Source organism: Microcaecilia unicolor, chromosome 3 (genome assembly GCF_901765095.1).
Source record: "Microcaecilia unicolor chromosome 3, aMicUni1.1, whole genome shotgun sequence".
Taxonomy (NCBI): Eukaryota; Metazoa; Chordata; class Amphibia; order Gymnophiona; family Siphonopidae; genus Microcaecilia; species Microcaecilia unicolor.
This window is the reverse complement of record NC_044033.1, coordinates 312,732,852-312,757,977: the sequence shown is the minus strand read 5'-3', so window position 1 is coordinate 312,757,977 and position 25,126 is coordinate 312,732,852. Positions and strand designations below refer to the sequence as shown.

The 25,126-nt window shown below is 43.9% G+C and overlaps 1 protein-coding gene across 2 annotated transcripts in view; it reads right to left on the bottom strand.

Annotated features, from left to right (window-relative positions):
• The window catches only part of ZNF385A (zinc finger protein 385A), a 406,012-nt gene that overhangs the window by 251,222 nt on the left and 129,664 nt on the right, over positions 1-25,126 (bottom strand). For both annotated transcript variants that reach the window (XM_030198320.1, XM_030198321.1), the window contains exon 2: positions 11,624-11,772. In XM_030198320.1, coding sequence (XP_030054180.1) covers positions 11,624-11,772 — 149 coding nt within the window. The remainder of the gene's footprint in view (positions 1-11,623; positions 11,773-25,126) is intronic.

The following is a 25,126-nucleotide window of genomic DNA, read 5'->3' as shown; positions in this document are numbered from 1 at the left end:
AAGATACAATTTTTTTTAATCTGCTGTCCCACGCTACAAGGTTTATTCTCCTTCTCACTATCTGAATTTTGGATCAACATTACCTGGGGGAAATTTTACATTGTATTTGACAGGTATATAAGTGGAATCTGTCTTCCTCTGCATAAGATGAGATTTCTGTCACCTCCATATTCTGAATCAGGGCATTTCTATAACCTAGGCACTCACATTTACACACATGTTACATTTGTAAATATTAAGAATACTAGCATAAAAGCACACACTGGATGTTTGCCCTTACATGCATATATGCTGGCATGCCATCTACCTGCTATTCTGCAAATACCTATTTACATAGCACATATTTGCAAAGGGGAGGAGCATGGAAGGACTTCCACTTACATGCATAACTTATAATATTCTGTAAATTACTCGTGCCCCTGCCACACTTAGGAGCTCGCATTTTCATCATCTTTGGCTGGCATAAGTATAAGCACTTAAAATGTTAAGTGTATCTATACCAGATTACACTATTGTTCTAGAATGGAACCTAGGCACCCTTTATAAAATGGGGTCCTACTTAGAACCCAATCGAACCCAGGATTTTGGTTTCTGTCAAAACCAAATCTGTGACTAAAACTGGCTACTCGGTTTCAGCAGAAACCAAAATCATAACTGAGAAGGTGCAGAGAAGGGCGACAAAAATGATAAAAGGGATGGGACAACTACCCTATGAGGAGAGGTGATATGATAGAAATCTACAAAATAATGAGTGGGGTAGAGCGGACAGATGTGAAGCGTCTGTTTACACTTTCTAACAATAATAGAACCAGGGGACACAAGATGAAATTAGAATGTGGTAGGTTTAAAACAAATCGGAGAAAGTTTTTCTTTACTCAGCACGTGGTTAGACTATGGAACTCATTGCCGGAGAAGGTAGTAACGGCAGCTGGCCTTGCTGAGTTTAAAGGGGGTCTGGACAGGTTCCTAAAGAAAAAGTTCATTGATCATTATTAAATTTTGTGGTTTTGCCAGGTTGTTGGGGCCTGAATTGGCCGCTGTCGGAGACAGAGTGCTGGGCTTGATGGACCTTTGGTCTTTTCCCAGCGTGGCAGTGCTTATGTGCTAAACTGCCCTTCCCCAACCATAAAGACCCCCCTCCTGGTGCAACCCCACCACCACCCCCCCCCCCAGCAATCACTCTCTTGTGCCCTCCCTTCCCACCCGATTACCCCTATGACCTCCCCGGGCCTTAGAGAAGCCCTGGTGGTCTAGTGGCCTCTTCAGGGGCAGGAATGGAGTTCACTTGTTCTTGCCCCATGCACTGCTCCAATCCAAATGGCTGCTGAGACTTCTGCCTGTGCTGGTTCCAATCAGAAAATGGCTGACGGTACCTCCCATGGCAGACTCTTGAGGCTGCCGCAGGAAGTTTCGGCAACCATTTGGATTGGAGCAGCACACGGGGCAGGAAACAGTGAGGTTCATTTCTGTCCCTAAAGAGGCCAACAGGCCCATTTCAAGGGAGCAGCAGCACAGGACAGAAATGAGTGGTGTTCGTTATTGCCCCTGAAAAGACCACTAAACCACCAGGGCTTCACTGGGAACACCTATGGGTGTTCAGGCAGGAGGGGAAGGTGTGGGAAAGCGATCGTGGGGAGGTGGGGCAGGGGAAGAGAGGTTTGGTTTCAGCCATAAATGCACAAGCATTTTTGCCCAAAATCTGTCGAACTGCCCTCAATGTGTGCACAGTGAAGGGGTTTAAAATGGAAAATTTGCAGGACCAACAGAGGGTATTATATAGGTACCAAATGTTTCTATTCTAGATTAACCTACTTCTTAGACTAGGTTGTCATCCAACCAAGAAAGCCACTCAACTCAGCTGCCATATAATAAAGCTTTAGGTTGGGTTTTTGAGTAGTAGGGCATTCTATGAACCACCCTAGAATATTTTTTATCTCTTTTAACATTTGGAACAAGCAGCGTTAAACTCACCAGCAGCTGGCCATGATACTGCCATGAGTGATGAGATCCAATGCAGGTGTTCCAGGGGCTACTCTAGCTAGATATTTAGGGGAAAACTTAAAAAGTAAAAAACAAACAAAGTGTAACCCAGATTTTCAAAGCACAGTGGGAGCTCTTGCCCTGAAATGGCTCAGAGCTCCACTGGACTGAGTGCTACAAAACAGAGCATTCTGGGACCAGGAGACAGAACCACTAACATCAACCAACCAGTATGCATGAAGCTGGAGAAGCAGGGCAGTGACAAAACAGAAAACAAGTGTTTGAAGAGAGTGAAACCTGCACTGAGATGTGAGTAACCCAAGGAAGTGGACGGGAAAAGTCCTGAGAAACTGTTGAAAATTTTACTTTTTTTGTAACTGGAAAATTAGATTATGATAGAAAAATAGAAGGGTGCCTGAGCTTGTAGAAACTATGGGATTCTGAGTGGAATAATATTCTTGAGAGAAAGTGGATCTCTGAGTTTAAACCCAAGGTAAAGCTTAAAGTTGCCAGCTTTAGTGGGAGAAATACTTACTCTTAAAGCTGACTGCATGATTTAGGCAGCATTTATGATTTCAGTCTGTAGAAGCTGTAAATCTTGAATGACTGGAGATATAGTGGATGATTATCAGAGACAGAGACAGTTTGGCAGAGAGATTCTGAGCAGCTGTGAAATTACCTGCTTAGCTGTACAAGAGAATTTATTCCTTTGCCTGCTGAGAAGCAGAATTAATCTTACTTTTCTATTTGTGGATTTATGGAGAGTGTAGGGCAGTGCTGCACTTATGGCAATAGAGATGTACTGCAGGGATAAAGTGAAACTAACTTTCAGCACATATTCTGGAAGACTCTTGCTCACTTGATTATATCCAGTCAGTGCCACTGGGAAGAGTAAAAAAGCCTTTTTAGTAATGAGAGAACTCTGAAACTCTTTTAGAACACTAGTGGAACGATGCAGCAGTGCTGACTGAAAGCACCTTATCCTGCAGCTCTAATAAATTGTGTGTTATAGCTGTTCTTTACCTAGACACCAATGCGAAGATATTACAGTACTACTGAAGAAAAGAACAATTTCAGGCTTTATCTGAAGTTCACAAGAATAACTTCTGCTGACCAGAACAGGGCGAAGGTTCCAGTAGGACAGAGATAGGGAAAACTACTTCTACTTATCATTTCTATAGCACTACTAGATGTACGCAGCGCTGTACACTTGAACATGAAGAGACAGTCCCTGCTCGACATAGCTTACAATCTAATTAGGCCAGACAAACAGGACAAATAAGAGATAAGGGAATTACTAAGGTGGGGATGACAAAATAAGGGTACTGAACAAGTGAGTAAGGGTTAGAAGTTAAAAGTAGCATCAAAAAGGTGGGCTTTTAGCCTAGATTTGAAGATGACCAGAGATGGAGCTTGATGTACCGGCTCAGGAAGTTTATTTCAGGCATATGGTGCAGCAAGATAAAAGGAACGGAGTCTGGAAAAAATAATAAGCCCTGTCTCTTCATCTAAGTTAGGGCAACCTAATTTATCTTTTTATTTGAATTAGCTAGTATACAAATAGAGGCTTGAAGAAAGAGGAAACACGCAACAGGGCCACACACATCTAGAAAAAGGGAGTCAGCCTCTCTTTTTGATTTTTAAGAGACAGGGTAGTCAGGCCAATGGAGATCCAGAGGAGATCAGACAAGGAAGACACAGCATCACCCAGACTGAGACAATCACCTTCTACTGGTGCCCTCCATACCCAGCACCAAAAATCCCATGAAGTAAAACATATTCTGAAGCAGATCATTGTATAAACAAGGTTCAAAAAACAGTATAGCAAGTCTTTAATATAATGTATGTATTTAGATTTTGCTCACACCTTTTTCAGTAGTAGCTCAAGGTGAGTTACATTCAGGTACACTGGATATCTCTCTGTCCCAGGAGGGCTCACAATCTAAGTTTGTACCTGAGGCAATGGAGGGTTAAGTGACTTGCCCAAGATCACAAGTAGTAGCAGTGGGATTTGAACTGGCCACCTCTGGATTGCAAGACCAGACCAGTGCTCTAACCACTAGGCCACTCCTCCACACCATAGCAGGGGAGTAGCCAGACAACAGATTTTGGGTGGGCCTAGGCAAGAAGTGGGTGGGCACCAAGTGTTCTCCCCTTCACCCACCACCAAATAAAAATCTCAGTTGGTGGGAAAACGCTTTTTTCCACCTTAGCAGCCTGCAGCAGGCACGCACTGAAAACTGAGCATGCGCAGGTGCTGGTATCCTGGAGAATAGTGTTTTCATTACCATCAGGGGGAAGTCTTCTGCTGGCCGAGCTTGGGATCCCCACGTGCTACCGCTAATACGTGTGCTGCTGTTGGGTGGGCCTGAGCCCTAATTGGGTGGGCCCGGCCCACCCAGGCCCACCTGTGGCTACGCCACTGCTCCATAGTGTGCTCATGCCCCCTTAATGGGACCACCACAGACCCAGAGCAGGTCATGTGTTCATCGTGGCTTAAGATTTAATCATAGCACACAAAAATTAGAATTGGAATCTTTAATTTACTGAACAAAACACTTATCTTCTTCAAGGGTTCCAACACGGACCACATTTTGCTGCTCACTTTATCACAAAACTGTACAGACCAAAATCACTTATTGTGCCAGTCCCTCACAGATCAGACTCACAACTTTAGTGAAGGATGCTTTCCTCCAGAGTTATGCATTTTTCTTCTTTTATTTTTGATTGCCCTCTATACCCGGTGAAGAGAGTTAAGTGGCTGCTTCTGAATGTGCACACTGAAAAAAGGCTGATCCAGGAACATACATTAACTAAGGTATATAAATAAGAGAGAAAAAAATACAAGAGAGACAGAGATCAAAGGTATCCAATTCTTGACTGAAGTGAATCATGTAAACAGTTTGTGCAAACTGAGAGTCCTGTAGCTCTTGGGTTTATAGTTACCATAGTTACAAAGTAAAGTTAACTTTAATTAAGTTTTATGAGCATCTGAAGATATTGTTGTGTATTATTATTGGCATTTAAGTAGTAATAATTTGCCTTACATTATTTATATGTGAATACCATACTTGTTATACCTGTTGATTTTTTTTCATCTTGTCAACTTTCAAACCATTTGCTGATATTATCTACTTGATTTCCAAGTCTGTAATAAAACAAATACTTTTTGTGTACCCCCCCCCCCCCCCCCCCCCCCGCCTTGGTTGTCATTGAGAAATTGGGGGATTCATACACAATTCCATCTTGACAAGATTAACATCTCAAACCAGTGTAATTTCATACTCTGCCAATAGGGAGCATTCATACAAATGAAGCCATATATTTTATTCTGCCAGAGTCTGAATAAGGTGTTAGGGACTCTTGTTGGAAGGGTTTCAAGGAGGTATAATTGTTTCAGGAAAGCCCTCATCTTAATGGCATAAATTTGACCCACTCAAAATAAAAATTCAGCTTGTAACATTTACAAAGATCATGAAATAAGGATGCAATTTATGGGTTATAATTTAACAGAACTCTCCCAATATCATCAAAAACCAAGCTGGACGGGGCCTATTAATTTGCTCACATTCATTATTCTCAATGCCACAATGCAGAGACAGAACTAAAGTGAAAATTAAACATTAAAGCAAAGGAAATAGCCTCAGAGACCCACCTCCAGCAGTAAATTTTGAAGTAGTGTGATTTTCAAGTGAACATTTTATCTTTTTTGTTGTTCAATGAATGCAGTGATCACTAAGGGGCTTGCTGTGTGCCAATCCGGAACTACCGCTGGGCTACCGCAAAAGCCCGGCGGTAGTTCCTACCCCCAGCTTGTGCCATTTCCGGCGCTACAAAAATATTTTCTATTTTTGTAGCACCAGTGCTTACTCGCCAGTAATTGCTGCTTGGTTAACCCTTAGGCCACCTGTCAGTAAGTGCTCCCCCCCCCCCCACAAAATGGCCGCATGTTAAGTGGCCATTTCTTGTTGAGAAAAAAGACAGCCTTTTACCCGCTGTGGTAAAAAGGGCCTTAGTGCGCATCAAAAACACGCACTGATTCTAATGCAGGCCTCCTTATACCACAGCTTAGTAAAAGACCCCTAAGACTGGTCCCTGCAGTCTCTGAAGCAGCAGTTCAGTGAAACACTAGCCACCATCAGTGAGACCAAGTCTTCAGTTAAAGCAGATTAAGTTACGTTTCTGTTTCTAATGGGTTTTTTCACTGTAATTTCTGCATTGCACAGAGTTGAATGTGAATCACTCTCCGGGGTTTCTTATGTCTAAGAAGTAATTGCTTATAAAGCCTCGCTAAAATTTACTGCTAGAGGTGGGGTTCTGAGGATAATTCTTCCATTATAGTGTTTAATTTTCACATTACCTCTGTCTCTGTATTGTGGTATTGAGAATAACGAACGTCGGCAAATTAATAGGTCCTGTCTAGCTTGCTTTTTGATGATATTGGAAGAGTTTTGTTGGTAGACATTTCATTTATTCTTTCCCCTCCTCTTTAGTTGCTATATTATAATTTAACTGAACCATTTTAGATTTCTCAACTGTGATTTTTACTCCTAAATAATATATTTAGCTCTATAACCAATGAAAAGGGAGATGTTCTTTAAGCGATTGTACCACTGTTTTGACTGATTAACATCCAGTGCCTTAGATTTGGAGATATTTGCCTCGAATCCTGAGATATTGCTATCCCTAATCAATACTAATAGAAATGGGGTGTTTCCTAATAGAAAGTATTGCTTTATCAGCAAAAAGGGGATTGAAATTTCTTTTCCCTTGAAAGCTATCCTGACAATACTTGAATTATACCTTATTCTAGAGTTCAGGGGTTCCGTTGTTAATGCAGAAAAGCAAAGGTGAAAGGGGGAAACCCTGTCTGATGGCTATCTATACCTTCAAAAAGGAATTTTCCTTAAATTTAGATCTTATCAGTGTTTTCTCTTTACACACTTGCTCGAGAGGCCACTAAGTTTTCCGCTGGAGCTTACCATACTCTCTCCAGCAGAAATATTCTGAAACTACCTCTAGCTAGATGCGAAGCATTGAAAAAGAATATGAAGAGAAACTTACCGCAGAGACAAAATTTCACAGTAACAACTTTTTCAGGTACATTAGAAGTAGAAAGCCTGCGAGGGAAACCATGGAACTGTTAGATCACAAAGAAGCAAAAGCAGCACTCAGGGAGGACAAGGCCATAGCGGAGAAACTGAATGAATTGTTTTCTTTGGTCTTTATGTAAGAAGATGTAAGAGATCTACCTGTACCAGAAATGGTTTTCAAGGGTGATGATGCAGCGGAACTGAAAGAAATCTCAGTGAACATGGAAGATGGACCGAGCCAAATCGACACCCATGAAAAAAATCTAGGTGTCATTGTAAACAATACACTAAAATCTTCTGCCCATTGAGCGGCAACGACCAAAAAAGTAAACAGGATGCTAGGAATTATTAGAAAATGGATGGTAAATAAGACCGAGAATACTATAATGCCTCGGTATCACTCCATGGTGCGACCTCACCTTGAGTATTGTGTTCAGTTCTGGTTGCCATATCTCAAAAAAGATATAGCAGAATTAGAAAAGGTTCAAAGAAGAGTGACCAAAATGATAAAGGGGATGGAACTCTGCTTATAAGAGGAAAGGCTAAAGAAGTTTGGGTTCTTCAGCTTGGACAAGAGATGGCTGAGGGGAGGTGTGATTGAGGTCTACAAAATCCCGAATGTAGAACTGATTTTTTTACTCTTTCAAAAAGTACAAAGACTAGGGAACACTCGAGGAAGTTACATAGAAACACTTTTAAAACAAACTGGAGAAAATCTTTTTTCATTCAATGAATACTTAAGCTCTGGAACTCATTGCCAGAAGATGTAGCAACAGCGGTTAGCATATTTGGGTTAAAAAAAGGTTTGGACAAGTTCCTGGATGAAAAGTCCATAGTCTGCTATTGAGACAGTCATGGGGAAGCCACTGCTTACCCTGGGATTGGTAGCATGGAATGTTGCTACTGTTTGGGTTTCTACCAGGATTAGCCACTGTTGGAAACAAGATACTGGGCTAGATGGACCACTGGTCTGACCCAGTATGGCTATTCTTATGTTCTTATGAATCTAGAAAAACTGAATATCAAACGAGCAGCTGTATGTTGTGTACTCTGCAATTTCTTTGTTAACCATGTTTTACCTCCAGTGTAAATAGCATTGCAGTAGCAATCTGGGAGAGTACCAGTGCTTGAACAAGGGTTTGAAAAGTTTCAGAGGTGAAGTAAGGTCTTATTCTTTTTAGTTTCCGCAGACTTCTAAAGACCATTGTTGTTACTGCAGTTAACTGATCTTCAAAAGTTAGTTGTTGATCAATTGTAATACCTAATATTTTCAGTTTGGATTCTAATGTGTAGGTGATTTGGTTGATTGTGAATTTATAATATATGGAACGGGAGAACAGATTTGTGATTATTAGGAATTTGATTGTCCCTGTTTAATTTGAGATTTATTTAACACATTTATACCCCACATTTTCCCACATAGCTGCAGGCTCAATGTGGCTTATAAAATTACAATATAAAGTAGGAGCATAAAGTAACAGAAGTATAAAGCAACAGTGAAATAAGGAGGGATGGTGATAAAAGGGTAATACAGAGGGGAATAATCGAACGGCGCTGGCGAAATACATGGCCGGCGATGTATTTTGGCGGTGCTGCAAACAGCTGGCCAGACCCGTATTTTCAAAAAAGATGGCCGGCCATCTTTTGTTTCGATAATACGGTTCCAGCCAGCCAAATGCCTTGGATTTGGCCGGGGTTTGAGATGGCCGGCTTCGTTTTTTAGTGATAATGGAAAGTTATGTCGGCCATCTCAAACCCCGGCCAAATCCAAGGCATTTGGCTGTGGGAGGAGCCAGCATTTTTAGGTCACTGGCCCCCCTGACATGCCAGGACACCAACCGGGCTCCCTAGGGGTCACTTTGGTGGACTTCAGAGAAGCTCCCAAGTGCATAGCTCCCTTACTTTGGGAGCTGAGCCCCCCAATCCCCCCCCAAAACCCCCTACCCACAAATGTACTGCACCCACTAAAACTGCTCCAGGGACCTGCATACAGCCTCTAGGACTTATTGCTGCTGTATAACTTTGGCACACCAGTTCACACCTGAAGACTAATCTCTCTGAAAAAGTCCTTTCTTGAAATATGCACGTTTACTCACAGTTAACTGCAGATCAGAGGTTGTGCCCCACTGGCAGAGTCCCCTAGTACTAAGATTAGCAGTAGGTCAGAGCTGGCACAATGGTGTACAATGCCCTCTTTCAGCACCATTCAAGGTAATAACTAAGTTCTCTAACGTGGGTAACACAGGAAAGGGAACTAAAACTGGCTTACAAAAATGGCCACTACCGCATGGACTACAACAGGAAACAAAACAGGGCACACTCTTACCTAGTAAGCAGAGGGAAAGCACCAGGGCAGGAGAGCCTACCAACTACCAATACCTACACCCACCACAATGCATTGCTGATGTGACTCTGCAGTGCAAATAACAGAAAAGGTGTCACACTCACCCCAGAGCCACATCACAAGCAGGAAAAGGCTGTCGGAGGACAGAACACATTCTGCTGTCATGGAGGTGGGTAAGGCATTTGAGGCTGGCATACAGGCTGGGAAAAAAAGTGTTTAAAGTGGGGTTTTTTGGTGGGAGGGGGTTAGTGACCATGGGGGGAGTACGGGGAAGTCATCTCTGCTTCCTTCTGGTGGTCATGTGGTCATTTTGGGCACCTTTTTGAGGCTTGGACGTGAAAATAAAAGGACCAAGTAAACCCGGCGAAATACTGCTTAACACCATATTTTTTTTCCATTATTGGCGAAAGCCGACTATCTGGTAGCCACGCCCATACCCGCCCATGTCCTGCCTTCACTTCGCTGCCGACACGCCCCTTTGAACTTTCGCCGGTGAGGCGACGGGAAAGCGGCGATGCTGTCAAAAAAAGCAGCTTTCAATTATACCGATTTCGCCGCTTTTCCCAGATCGCCGGCCATCTCCCGATTTGTGTCGGGAAATGGCCGGCGATTACTTTCGATTATGAGCTGGACAGTCGCTTATAGTAGGATGTTAATTTGGGTCCAAAGGATAGGCTTTCATAAATAAGATGGTTTTCAATGACTTCCTGCTTATTGTGAAGATCAAGCTCAAAGAAACGGTCAGTAGTAGAAGATCGTTCGGCCCTTAGCTTCTTTTCTAATGTCCCACCATTGTTTTAGAATAGTAGCTGCCATATCCACGCACACTTCAGTTTTATTTCTTTCCCACATAATTGTGCCCTGCCAACCTAGTTCTGGCCAAGATCTTATCCTTGATAGAATAATTGTGATGACATACACTGACGTCTTTGGGAAGGTTTTGGCACAGTGCTCCCAGTGACCTATGAGTCCTGTCAACATTAATAACCAAATCCATCCTAGGATATCCTCCAGTCATCAGAACAGCCTTGCTAAGCCCCACTGCCGCCACTATACAGTCCAAATACTGTTCTAAGTGGAGTTTGCAATGCAGGCATCTATTTTCAAGATCCTGCCACTTGTCCAATAATTTCACAGTGCTTTTTTCAAGATCTGAGATCTGTTCTTGAATGTTGAAATTGATTTCTTCTGCTCCTCCATGCAGGCTTTGGCCTCCTTGAGATGCCTGCTCATGTGCAATATATCCATGCAGAGCTCCGACACTAAATCAGTAAGACTGAATTCAAGAGCAGTGATATTGGCTGTAAGGTCTTGGAACCAGCTTTTAAGCTCCACAAAAGAGAGGTCTGGTGACAGAGTTACCTCCAGTGCAGAGGCCTGGAGGCCCACATCTTTCTCACGATACTGCATGTCGCTTCCATTGGCCATATTTTTCTCTCCCTGCAAAGGAAGTCCCATGCCTGAATAAGAGAATTGCTTCAGATCCACTGGGATTTTTCTGTCTCATTGGCGTTTCTTTGCCTCGATACCAACTCTCCCATGGCTTATTATATTATTGCTTGGAGAGATGGTAATGGAGAACATGGTACCACCAGCTTTTATCTTTCCCTTTGGTTATCATGGTCAGGTAGCATGGAGCTATAGCAACCTGCAGCCATCAGGGCAGGTGATGTCACTTCCTCTCTGTTGGGATCTGCAATTTTATAAAGGCACATGTTGCCTATACAAAACAGGCCCGACATATACACCTACATGTCTTCACAGCCTAGACACTTGTTCTAAAAATCGCCATTTAAATCCTTTTTTTTTTTTGCCATCCATATTTGAATCAGCTGTCTATCTGTCTGTCATCATGTCCCTGTCAGAATCCGTGACAAACTGTGTGGCACAGTTCACAGATTTTTGTGACCAAGGATGGCAAACATCAGGCTGCCTAGAGGTCTCATCTTAAGACTGACTTCATTACCCCTGAATATCTGTTTCCAGTATTTCAAATCAATAAACCATAAATAAAATAAAATAGCATTCTATCATTTATTTACTGCACAAAAGAAGAGGCATGAAAACTAGAATTTTCTGGAACTGATTCACATTTCTATGTGTTTGCTAAACAAAATATCCTGAGCTGACTCCAACAATTTCTCCAACACTGACAGGCTGGAGTATTTCCAGAGGAGTGTGAAGAGTACAACCACCATTCCCTTACCGTGTTGTAGCTGGTGAAAAGCCCCAAGGCCGGCTGGGCTTCCATGGGGAAGGACAGGAACTGCTTGACATCAAGTGGAGGCGCTGGTTGCACTAGGGCTGGACCTGTCCTCAGGAGGGTGGGGATTCCTCCAGCCCGGCTGATGCTCCCTAAAAAAAAAATAAAAAGAACCATACCAACACAGTTAGTAATTCAAGCTGCCCAAGATCCAAATATGAACCAATTAAGGATGCAGAGGGTGAAGTTACTTATTCCAATCCTCCCCACTAACCCATGGAAGCATCCTGGAGACTGGGGACTTTAAGGAGGAAGACCGTAGAAGGTCAAATAAGTGCCAGTTCTCCTACCTTTTTGCCTGCTTCATATATAGCACATTATTATATCAAAAGCACTGTCACTATGTCACAGTGGGCCCAATATTTAAAATGATTTAAACGGCCAGAAGAGTCTCTGGTTAGGCTATTTTGGAGGCATTTTGGGGGCAGAGTCAGCACTTGCTGGTTAAGTGCCGATATTCAGCACTGAACCAGCCAAGGTAACCACATAAATAGGATCACATAAAAGTCATATCTTTATGCGGTTCACTATTGCCAGTTATGTGCTGAATACTAAGCTTTACCAGCTATGTTTTCGCTGGTCCTGTATACCTAGAAATTCAATGCTGGGGCCAGGACATGGCCCAGCATTGAATTTCTGAGGTTAACCCTGTCAGCAAAACACAGTTGAATATTGGGCGCAGTGTTACTATCAGGGGCATAATCAAAAGAAAAGGACGCCCATCTTCCGACACAAATCAGGAGATGGGCGTCCTTCTCTCAAGGTCGCCCAAATCGGCATAATTGAAAGCCGATTTTGGGCGTCCTCAAATGCTTTCCGTCACGGGGATGACCAAAGTTCACGGGGGCGTGTTGGCAGTGTACCGAAGGCGGGACAGGGGCATGGTTAAGAGATGGGCATCCTCAGCCGATAATGGAAAAAAGAAGGGCGTCCCTGACGAGCATTTGGCCAACTTTACTTGGTCCAATTTCTTTCACGACCAAGCCTTGAAAAGGTGCCCGAACTGACCAGATAACCACCAGAGGGAATCGGGGATCACCTCCCCTTACTTCCCCAGTGGTCACCAACCCCCTCCCACCCAAAAAAAATGTAAAAACATTTTTAGCAGCCTCTATGCCAGCCTCAAATGTCATACCCAGCTCCATCACAGCAGTATGCAGGTCCCTGGAACAGTTTTTAGTGGTTACTGCAAAGCACTTCAGGCAAGTGGACCCAGGCCCATCCCCCCCACCTGTTACACTTGTGCTGGTAAATGGGAGCCCTCCAAAACCCACCAGAAACCCACTGTACCCACATCTAGATGCCCCCCTTTACCCTTTAAGGGCTATGGTAGTGTTGTACAGTTGTGGGTAGTGGGGTTTGGGGGGCTCAGCACCATCTTGGACGCCCATCTTGTTTCGATAATATGGGATGCCCCGCCCCTTCACGGGGATATCCTCAGAGATGGACGCCGTTAGAGATGGGCGTCCCCATTCAAAAATGCCTCTCTATGTCTCTGTCCCCAAGAGTTTCCATAGGCAGGTTAAGTCATCTGTTGAAAGTCTAGCTTTTGGCAATCATATGGTTGGGCCTCTAAATTTGTGTATTTCTGCAATAATCACTACACCAGACTCTCTATTGATGACATATGTGAGCATGTTATATGGACACTGCATGGTTACATTGGTGCATTAATTTGATTTGAGTATTTCTACCATGCCTCTACCCTCTTGAGGGATTTGAGGTGTCTTACAATACATGTGTGACTCTACCAGCTTTCTAACAAACCTACGCAGCAATAACCATAAAGCTGCATTACCAGAACTGCAATATACATAGTGGATCACAGATTGAGGGAGAGGGGAGGGGAATGCATGGCAGGACATGAGAAGGCCATCTTTTACATAAACAGCCTGACTGCATGATGGGTTTCTTCCAGCGCCTGACGGATTCCAGCAGGAGCTGTGGTGTGTTGCACCCAGCTCAGTATTCTCACTGCAGTGGCTGAGCCATGATTTGGGAATGGATGTCAAATAAAAAAAATAAAGCCCAGATAGATGAATGCCTTAAGTCAGAGGTAGTTCTGATTAAGATAGAGGCCTAAAAGAAACTGCTGCCTCTCCCTCCCCCCCACCCAAAGAAGTACAAAAGGTAGAGTTTTTCCTTGAAAACTTCTATTCCAACCTTCTCTCCCAACCTTGTAACACAGCCCCTAGAACAATCCAGACAAAGAGTACTGCACGCCTGGATTTTCACTGGGTTGCAGATGGGAAAAAATGTTGCTGTGGAACAACACTATCAGATCTCAGAAAAGAAGCTGGGGAGGCAGAAGGGAAAAAGAAGAACAGAGAATTTAATTGTAAAGAATTAGATTGGGTTAGGATTATGTATACTAGATACCCTGTGAAGAAGCTCCAGTGTGAGTAGCAGCAGCAGAACAGGAATGCTACCTGTTTTTCAGATTAAGTAGAGAAAGCATAATGAACATGGCTCATAGAATTTTTTCCAACCCGTCTGCATTCATGTGTTTCTTTTATCTTATGTGTGTATCTATCTGTTCATGTATGTGTGTTTGCATGTGTATCTGGGTATGTGTATGAAACTCTCCAGTTCAGTCACTATCCAGCTCATTTTCGAAAGAGAAGAGCGCCCATCTTCCGACACAAATCGGGAGATGGGCGTCCTCTCAGGGGCACCAGAATCAGTATAATCAAAAGCCAATTTTGGGCGTCCCCAACTGCTTTCCGTCACCGGGACAGCCGAAGTCCCCGGGGGCATGTCGGAAGGGTAGCGAAGGTGGGACAGGGGCATGCTGGGGCGTGGTTAAGAGATGGGCGCCCTTGGCCGATAATGGAAAAAAGAAGGGCGTCCATGGTGAGAATTTGGTCCGCTTTATTTGGACCCTTTATTTTCAGGTCCAAGTCCCAAAAAAGTGCCCGAACTGACCAGATGACCATCGGAGGGAATCGGGGATCACCTCCCCTGACTCCCCCAGTGGTCACTAACCCCCTCCCACCCTCAAAAAAACCACTTTAAAAACTTTTTTTGCCAGCCTCTATGCCAGCCTCAAATGTCATACTCAGGTCAATCGCAGCAGTATGCAGGTCCCTGGAGCAGATTTAGTGGGTGCAGTGGATTTCAAGCAGGTGGACCCAGGCCTATCCCCCCACTACCTGTTACACTTGTGGTGGAAAATGGGAGCCCTTCAAAACCCACCCGAAACCCACTGTAACCATGTGTAGGTGCCCCCCTTCACCCCTTAGGGCTATGGTAGTGGTGTAGAATTGTGGGGAGTGGGTTTTGGGGGGGGCCTTGAGGGGCTCAGCACCCAAGGGAGCTATGCACCTGGGATCAATTTCCGAAGTCCACTGTAGTGCCCCCTAGGGTGCTCGGTTGGTGCCCTGGCATGTGAGGGGGACCAGTGCACTACGAATCCTGGCCCCTCCCACGACCAAATGCCTTGGATTGGTTCGTTTTTGAGATCGACGCCAACTGTTTCCATTATGGCCAAAAAACGATGGCGCCCATCTCTAATGTTGACCCAAATGTTGAGATGTGGGCGCCCCCAACCGCATTTTCGAAAAGAAAGATGGACGCCCATCTCGTTCGAAAATATGGTTGGCCCCACCCCTTCGCCCCACCGTCCTCGGAGATGGGCGCCCTTAGCGATGGGCGTCCCCGTTCGAAAATGCCCCTCCACATGTCACTGCATATAGTAACCACATGGTTCAGTCACTAGGTTTCAGAGTAGAATTCACAAAAAAAGGGGGGGGGGGGGGGGAATGTGTACAGCATGATTTATTAAATTCTTTCCAACCCTTCTGTGTATGTTTCTATATCTGTGTTGTTAGGACTCACCTACCACTAGGTAGATGTGCCACAAGGGACATTTTTGAAATGATGTTCAGCATGAACAGCTATTTTACAGACTGGAATGTCCAAAATATGAACAGCAAAAAAGCAAGGACAAGAACATCTGTCTGGCAGCATTCTTAATGGAATGGCCACACAGCCATCCCTGCAGAGCAGAGAGGCAGCCCACTGGTTAGTGCAGTGGACTTTTAACCAACTCTTTTATTTTGAAACTGTGAGCCATCCAGGAATAGAAGAATACATACTGTTCCAGAATGTACACCACTTCAATAGCCTTGCAGGTGGCTTCTATATTTAGGAACAGTAAGTATTTTTTCTGTTTCTGGAAGGCTCACAATAATTAAAAAAAAAAAAAAACCAGAATTAAAGTGAGATTTGAAGCTGGGTCCCTTGATTTAAAATCCACTGCACTAACCACTAGACTAGTCCTCAGACTTGCATCCTGCTTTAAGAATGCCCATAATACCTGAACCTGTCTTACAGCCTGGTATCCCATTTAAACTTCACTTTCAAAGGAGGGGGCAGGGGAGACAGCAACCACTGGGAGAATAAGGGAAAGGAAAAATGGGACTTGATATACTGCCTTTTTGTGGTATTTTGCAACTACATTCAAAGTGGTTTACATATATACAGGTACTTATTTTGTACCTGGGGCAATGGAGGATTAAGTGACTTACTCACAGTCACAAGGAGCTGCAGTGGGAATTGAACCCAGTTCCCCAGGATCAAAGTCCGCTGCACTAACCACTAGGCTACTATTAAGGAAGTGTCATGCCTTAATCCCTCCAGTGGTCAGCTGCTCAATCAGAGCACCTTTCTGTACCCTACACGTGATTGAAACAGGTCTAATTTAGGAGGTTCCTCTTTTTAGAGTTGGATGTTTCTCCTCATTTGGTAATCCCCATTGGCCGTCCTGATTTTGGACCCTCCCTAGTCCCGCCCAAAGCACACCCACAACACTCCCCCTTGCTATTTGGATGTACTGCGGTGTTTCGTGTTTGGATGTCCCTTTTCTGCCTTTGCAAAATCGGGATTTGGAAGTTTCAAGCACACGAACATCCATTTGGACATTCTGAGACATCCATATGCTTCAAAAATAAGCTCCTGGATGTCTATCTAGGGCAGCACAATGCACTAGCTCCCAATAGAACAGAGAATTAGATTCAAAATTTTATTATTAGTTGTCAAGGTGCTAAATAATTTGGTTTCCGCTATCTTTGCTACATTATTGCAGATATATCAGCCTACTAGGAAACTCAGGTCATCTAATTCTAATTTATTGGAAAGTCCATCTTTTAAAATTATCAATGTTCAGAGCCATGGGTACTAAACTATGGAATGAATTACCACCAGCATTAAGGGATCTTTTACTAAAGATTAGCTCGAATTATCTACAGCAGGGCCCATTTTATTCCTATGGGCCCTGCTGCAGATAACTCAAGCTAAAAGACCCCTAAGAGTATTACAAAATTGTGCAGAGTTCAACTGAGACTTGAAAATTTATCTATTTCAATAGGCCTTTGGAAGTTAGTTTGAGAAGTAAATAACAGGTAAGATCATAGAATATTAGTATAATTTAGGGCAGTGAGATGGAGCATTGTATAGGTAGGTTTGGTTTGATAAATATATTTTATGTACCCAAGTTTTGAATATGTGTGATGTGATATCTATTTATGTTTTTGTGATTTTATTAAGTATGTCAATTTGTTCACCGCTGCTGCTGAATACTTTTGGATTGTGTGAGTAATAAATATTTTAACTAAATAAAGCAAGCAAGCAAAGCAAAGTGAAAGCAGTCATTGAAGGGCCTTGAGCAGATGTGCACACTAAGGACTAGATTCTTCTATAACACACATAGATTTTAGAAACACCCACAACCCGCCCATGGCCACACCCTCTTTTCAACTATGCAACTTAGAATTCACACGCATCATGTTATAGAATATGCTTAGAAAGTTCTGCATGTAAATTCTAATCAATGCTAATTAGTGTCAATTGCTTGTTAAGTGGCAATTATCGTCGCTGATTGGCTTGTTAACTAATTAAGTTGCATGCACAAATCCAGGATACAACTGGATTTGCGTGCACAACTTAAGTCACGCTCTACAGAATCCGGGGGTAAAGACCTGCAGCATGTCACCCCCAGAAAGTTTGGAGGGAAGGAAGCAGAAGGCCTTGAACATGCTTGCCTGCTCAAGGCCTTGCACTGGCCACTCTTGCTTTGCTTTAAAGTTGGCCTTCTCTTCTCTCAGCCCCCTCATGAGTCCAGCACCCTCCCTCTTCTTCTCTCTGACCCCTATTACTCCAGCACCATCCCTCTTCTTCCCTCAGCTCCCCCATGAGTTCAGCACCTTCCCTCTTTTCCTCAGCTCCCCCTGCAAGTCTAGCACTTCTCCCTCATCCTCCACAAACACCCCTGTGAGTCCAGACCCTCCTTCTTTTCTTTCAACTACCTTATGAGTCCAGCACTTTCCCTCTTCTTCTCTCAGACTCCCCCCCCCCCTGCAAGTCCAGAACCTTACCTCAGCTCCCCCCCCCCCCAAAGAGTCTGGCACTTTCCCTCTTCTTTCTTCAGCCCCCACAGACCTTTTTCTCTTTCTTCTTCCTTTAGATTCACCCCTCTGTGAGTCTATCACCTTTCCTCTCTTCTCTCAGCCCCCCGTGAGTTCAGCACCTTTCCTCTTCTTCTCTTAGCCCCCTATGACTCCAGTACCTTTCCTCTTCTTCCCTCAGTCACCCCCCCCCCCCAGTGAGTCCAGCACCTTCCCTCATCTCCCCCCCCCCCCCCCATGAATCTGGCACCTTCCCTCTTCTTTTCTCAGCTCCCACAGACCCCTCTCTCTCTCTCTCTCTCTCTTCTTCCTTTAGACCCCCCCCCCCCATGAATCTAGCAACTTTCCTCTCTTCTCAGCCTACCCCGTGTCCAGCACATTTCCTCTTCTTCTCTTAGCCCCTATGGCTCCAGCATCTTCCATCTTCTTCCCTCTCAGCTCCATATCTCATCTTCCCTCAGCTTCCCCCAATACTGTCTTCTTCCCTCACCCACCCTTTCCTCTTCTTCCCTCAGTCACCCCCCCCCCCCCAGTGAGTCCAGCAGCTTCCCTCTTCTTCCCTAAGCTACCCTCTCCCATGAGTCCAGCACGTCTCCCTCATCCTTCCCCCAGCACCCATGTGAGTCCAGCACCTTCCCTCTTCTTCCCTCGTGCTCCCCCCCCCCCCACCCATCTGTCAAACCAATTTACTTCTTCACTTCTTTTTAACTGGGCCAACCTGATGCAACTTCCTGTTTATGCAAGGGCGGGATGCAGCAGAAGAAAGATGCATCCCAGTTACAGCTGCCACTGCCAGCAAAAGAGATGATGTAGTAAGTTGATTTGATGGACGAGTGGGGGGGGGGGGTACTGTTGGAGGAGGATGAGGGGAAATTGCTGGACTCGTGGGAGGAGGGGAAGGAAAAGAGACCATGCTGAAATCTTTATAAAAAAAATAGAAAAAAGAAAAAATGCTCCTTGTGCCAGCCCTGCAATACACCTCCCTGATGCTTGCAACACACCGGTTGAGAACCACTGCCCTTGAGGGACAGGGGGATATGATATAAACATTTAAATACTTAAAAGGTTTTAATATGCAAACTAATCTTTTTCAGAGGAGGAAAGTGGTAGAACTGGAGGTCATGAGTTGAGGTTGCAGGGTGGAGACTTTGGAGCAATATCTGAAAATACTTTTTCACAGAAAGGGTGGTAGATGTCTGGAATGCCCTCCCATGGGAAGTTGTGAATACAAAAATGATGGAATTCAAGAATGTGTGGGATAAACACAGAGAATCACTATATAGAAAAAGGATAGAATCCAATTAAAACAAAGCTTAAATGACTTCATAGCTGGAGGTTGAGAAGTAAGACCAATGCCAGGCAGATTTCTACTTTGTGGGTCCCGTAAATGGCAAAAATAGATCAGGATCAAGGATGGAGTAGACTTCGACAGGAACTCCAATAGTTGGGAAGTAGGACCAGTGCTGGGCAGACGTCTATGGTCTGTGCCTCAAAATTAGCAGAGAGAAATAGAGGTTAAGTATACCAGTGTCTAATCATGAAGTAGTGGAACCTGTGCAGAGTGCCAGATTCAACTGTGGCCACCTTGTTTGGCAGACTAGATGGCCTGTGCAGGTCTTTATCTGCCAACATTTACTATGTTACTCTATCACTATCCAATAAAGACTTTTTTTTGCCTCAGAAGTGTTTTATCATTGTATATCTTATAAACCCTAAATCAAGAAGTCCTAATTATAAGAGACCAGTGTGTGCTCACCTGATGTTGTACTAAGTCTCTTCCATTTAGCTTCTATTTCTCTTTTGTAACATTTCAACAGAGTCACCCTAGACAGACCTACTAGGCAGTTATGCTCATCTGCCAATAAAGGGCGGCTCAGTGAGGCATTTAGGACGGAGACTGCAAGGAAAGAGTCAAATTTTGGCTCACAGACACAGAGCTCATATTCTGCCAGCTCTAGTCCATCCCCACTTAATCTTTCTGCACTCTGCTCTTAGTAACTTTTTTCTGGACCAGGATGTTGTAGCACAGGGGCAACAGAACATCTTTTTGGTTGGAAGGGCCATAGAAAGAAATCTCTGGCCCTTCCCACAAGTTCTCTAGTTGCTGATGCTGTGCTGAGGAAAATATTGGTGAGACCATGGCCCCTGCGACCCACCCCATCCTGCTGTCTATGTTGTGGCATGTGATTTACTTTCCAGCGTGTTGCTACGTATAACTGAGAGCACGACAAAGCTATTGCCACTGACTATGCCTCGTCTCATTAGCGCCACAGTCTGGCCACAAGCAAGACTGTGACCTGGATGACCGACGCTCACCCATTTTTCAGAACCATTTGAACAAGCAGTATATAAAAATGTAGGGGCACTTTTATTAAGGCGCGCTGGGCCTAATGGGCTTAGTGTGCCAAAAAACGCTTACCGCAGGATGCCCTAGTGTCCTGTGGTAATTTTCCTGTTGATGGGTATTAAGCGTGCATAAACTATGTTTTCCATATTTTTGAGGAGCAGAGAGTGGGCATATCTGTGCTAATAAGCTAGCATGTCTGCAATACTGCATGCTAACTGGATAGTGAAGGGTTAATGCAGGAGAACTTAGCACTTCCTAAAATAAGAGGCAGTGGGTGCTCCAGCATTAATATTTTTGCAAGTCCCATGCACTAATGGACAAATTAACAGGCCCTACACTAATTTTTTTAAAAGCCCTTTTTATGGCTGCGGTAAGAATGGGTTTAGAGTGCAGGAAAGCCCCGTGCTAGGACACACTAAGGGGGGGATTCTATATGGAGCTTAAAAAATCAGCACAGAAAACATTTCTGCCTAAGCGTATTCTTTAAGTGGTGCCTAGATTTAGGCATGGTATATAGAATACGCTTAGTAAATGCTAATAATAATAATAATAGTTGATTTCCTAGTGCCTAAAACTATGAGCATCCATTTACACCAACAAAAACGTGACATAACTCCCAGCACGTAGATTTAGAAGCAGAGGGCACGGGGCCATATTCCATGGCAAAGTGTGTAAATTTTGGAACACCCACGAAACACGCATTTCACCACCCATAACCATGCCCCATTTTGCCTGCGCGCAATAAAATTTAGGCACAGTGCGTTTTCAGAATACACTTATGCGTGTAAATTCTAACTATTGCCAATTAGTGCTCATTATTGCCTGTTAAGTGCTGTTAACAACGCTGATTGACTTGTTAAGCCAATTAAGTTACGTACTTTGTCATAGAATACGCTTCGATTTCAGCATGGAACACTAGGCGCGCTATTTAGAATCCGGGGGGGGGGGGGGGGGTAAGCCCATTTCTTAGCATATCTTAGTAAAAGGGCTCCTACATTTTTTTAAGGCATGCTAACAAATCAAAAGGTCCTTTTACTAAGCTGTGGTAAAAAGTGGCTTTAGCGCACCCTGGCGCAGTTTTGCCCTGTGTGCTAAGGCCATTTTTACTGCAGCCGTAAAATGTCTGATTTTCTATTCTTTGTATTAATGGTAAACTCTAATGTTTACTATAGAAAAATGATGGCTACAAATGTCCACAAACCAAATAAGAAAACACTCTGAAGCAAAGTGAATAGGCCAAATTCGCCAATTAAATTATCAAGGAGGAAAAGACTTCAGATGTTGCTTAAGACCTCATCCCATACCCAAGATATCACAGGCTAGAGGGTTACTCACTGGTGACAGTTTAATCACTGGTCAAAAACCTCCACATGACAACTGTGTGTTGATCTTCAGGAGGGCAGAGACCCCTGACAAAGCAAATAGTGAAATGGGTGTCTCTCGGGATCTCTCTCAAAGATGTGTCACTCCAGTTTGTATATACTTCCTGTGAGATGGACTTTAAGGAATGGTTTTGAGGGATATAACATGATCCTTTATTGTGTGTGATTTAAGTTACAAGTTATTCACTTTTTGAAATTCACTGATGAAAATTTTTAGGATGAAGCTCAACACACAGTTGTCACAATCTACTATAATAAAGCTCACCCTCAATGTTCTGAGGACACTGACATCAGTGAAGCCAAGCCACTGACTTCTTCAGTTCCTTCAGGTTCGAAGGTTCGTGGTGGTGAAGCCACCGGGCCCCGCCCTTGCGTCAAACGTCATGACATCGAGGGCAGAGCAAACGTTGAGGGTGAGTTTTATTACTGTACCTGTGCTCCACCCTCGCATCAAAACGCGATGACGTCGAGTGCGGCCCAGGAAAATCGCCACCCACACAGAGCTACAATGCTAGCAACAGCGGTGGCGCACGAACCAGCTACAACCGCGACGAGCCACGGGGCGGCCCAGGAAAATCGCCACTGTTCTCCGTATGTGAGTCACCCTCCCCCCCCCAAAAAAAGCTAGCGCCCATTTCATTGCTCTGAGAAACGGGCCTTCTTTCCTAGTATACAATAAAATACATACAATAAAAACAGGATTTTAAAAAATGAGGAAATGAATTGTGTTATGAGGCAGAAGGGAAGGTCAGAGTGAATAGATGAGTCTTCAGGGCTTGTTTAAAGGTCTGGAGAGAGGGCTGATTTAAAGGAAATTTTATTGATAGAAAAAAAACAGTCATAAAAGTACAAAATATTCCAAAGTAACTGATGTAGACAAACAGCAGCAGAATAAAGATACCAAAAACTCAAAGTCAAACATCAATACTAACATTAACCTCCCTAATAGGTATATCTGGCACCTGATTCCCCACACGATCTGTATGAAGGGGGGAGCATAGCATGTAACATGCATATTGTGGGAGGTGTTACAGTGATAAAGCTGGACTCAGTTCTGTGCATAGGGCCCAGTGTGCAATTTCAAAATATATACCATTGAAAGACGGAAAGTGACCAAAATGGTATGGGATGTGTGTCAGAAAGCATATGAGAAGAAAGTTGCGGTTTTTACCCATTGAATGTGTTAGATTGTAACTGTCCTTTAATGGTTTATTATTTAGTTCTTATTTGTATCTTATTTGTGCTGCTATTGATATTTTGTTTATGGTATTGTAAACCTTGCCTGTCGTTTTAGTAAGCCACATTGAACTCGACTATGTTCAGGATAATGTGAGGTATAAATGTCAAAATAAATAAATAAATCTAATTTGATATATTCTTATCCAGTTGAGGTGCTGATTTCACACTCCAGCCTCCACAGCAAATACACCCTGAATTCTTTGTAGACTGAGATTCCCTATATTGGACCAACACAAGATGGATCCAAAGCTGATGCTATCCGTCTAGCCTCTCAGCCCCTGCTGCAGATTTTGATGTCTGGTTCCCTCATCAACACAGCAAAACCTGTCATGATCCTGCAGTGCTAATAGCTGAGCGAAGCTGTTGAAACAAAGCCCCCTGCCCTGCCTGTTTACACAAGAGTACCCTTGTAGCTTTTTCCTGTTTTCTGCCAAGGGGGAAAACATCTTTCTTCATAAAGCTCAATAGGATTTCTGGCTTTTGAAGGCCTTTTCCTCTCTGCACCTGTGCACTCCGATTAGTATTCTATCAGCTTCCATGTGTTTTTTGGGATCTCATGGGGAGGAGGCGACTCATACCTGCAGCAGAGCTCCAAGGACAGGAGTCACAATCCCTGCTCTGTCACAGGCTCTTCTTGGCACAAAAGCACACAAGAAAAATCATGCCAAGTCCGACCAGGGTCCATCGAGCCCAGCATTCTGTCCAGGTGGCAAATACCTAGCACATTCTAAAAACTATTTCTCGCAACTCTTTCCCAGGGATGAGCAATGGTTTTCCTAAGTTTACTTAACAATTTTTATGGACTTTTCTCCAGGAACTTGTTGAATTCCATTACGTTAGTTGCCTTGACCCAGGGCCGTGAGAGGGGGGAGGGGGGGGGGGCGATTCCCCGGGCCTGGCCTCCATGGGGGGCCCAGCGCCGAGATCTGTCTCTCTTCTGCTGCTGTGTGTCGGGACTCGAGTGATTGCGCTAATGCAATAACCCAGGTCCCGGCACACAGGAGCAGGAGAGTGACAAACTAGGGAGGAGCAGACACAGGAAGGTAAGAGGTGGGGGCAGCAGCTGTCTGAGTGGGGGGTGGGGCAAGGGCAGCAGTGGCCCGAGTGGGAGGAGCCGGCTCTGTCTCTCAGCAGCCCTGCCTTGACCACATCCTATGGCCACAGATTCCACATCTTAATTGCACATGGCCTGATATTTAGCTGGCAGCAGGCAGAATGTTTGCTGTCCACCGGCGGCGTTAAACCCGGCGACCGGCATTGAATATCTGGGTTTATTTTGGCCGCTAAAAAGTTAACCAGCTATGCTGATATTCAGCGCTAACTGGTTAACCTTTCAGCAGTCAAAGATAGACCTGCTATTTAATCGGCCTATTTTGACCTAACTGGCTAGTTGCAAACCAGGATATTCAGTTATCTACAGCTGAATATCAGTGGATAGGCACTTAAACCCTATTTAACCAGCCAGGAGCTGTTCCTGGCTGGTTAAATAGTTTTAAATATTGGGAGAACACTGGCAAAAAAAAAAAAAGTTTCTAGGATTTGTTTTCAATCTGCTGCTCATTTTGTGTTGTTTGGCAGGTAAAACAACCATTTCCTATTTATCCATTCTACCCCACTCATTATTTAATAGATTTCTATCAGTCATCTTTTTTTCCAAGCTGAAGAGTCCTCACCTGTTTAGCCTTTCTTCATAAAGGAGATGTTTGGCTCCTTTATCATTTTTATCGCTCTTTCTCTGATACTCTTCTAATTGCACTATTTTTGAGATGGGGCAACCAGAACTGTAACCAGTACTCAAGGTCTTGTCAAGTGGGAACCTATCCAGAGGCATTATGATATTTTCACTTTTATTCTCCAAACCTTTTGGATAACTCCTAGCATTCTATTTCCTTTTTTTTAGCAGCTGCGGCACATTGGGCTAAAAATGACAACACAGTGCTCACTATTTCAAGGTTTTCTCTTGGGTGGCGACACCTAACTCAGAATCCAGCAATTTCTACATGTATTTGGGATTATTGTTTCCCTGTACACATTGCTTTGCACTTGTCCACATTAAATGCCATATGCATATGAC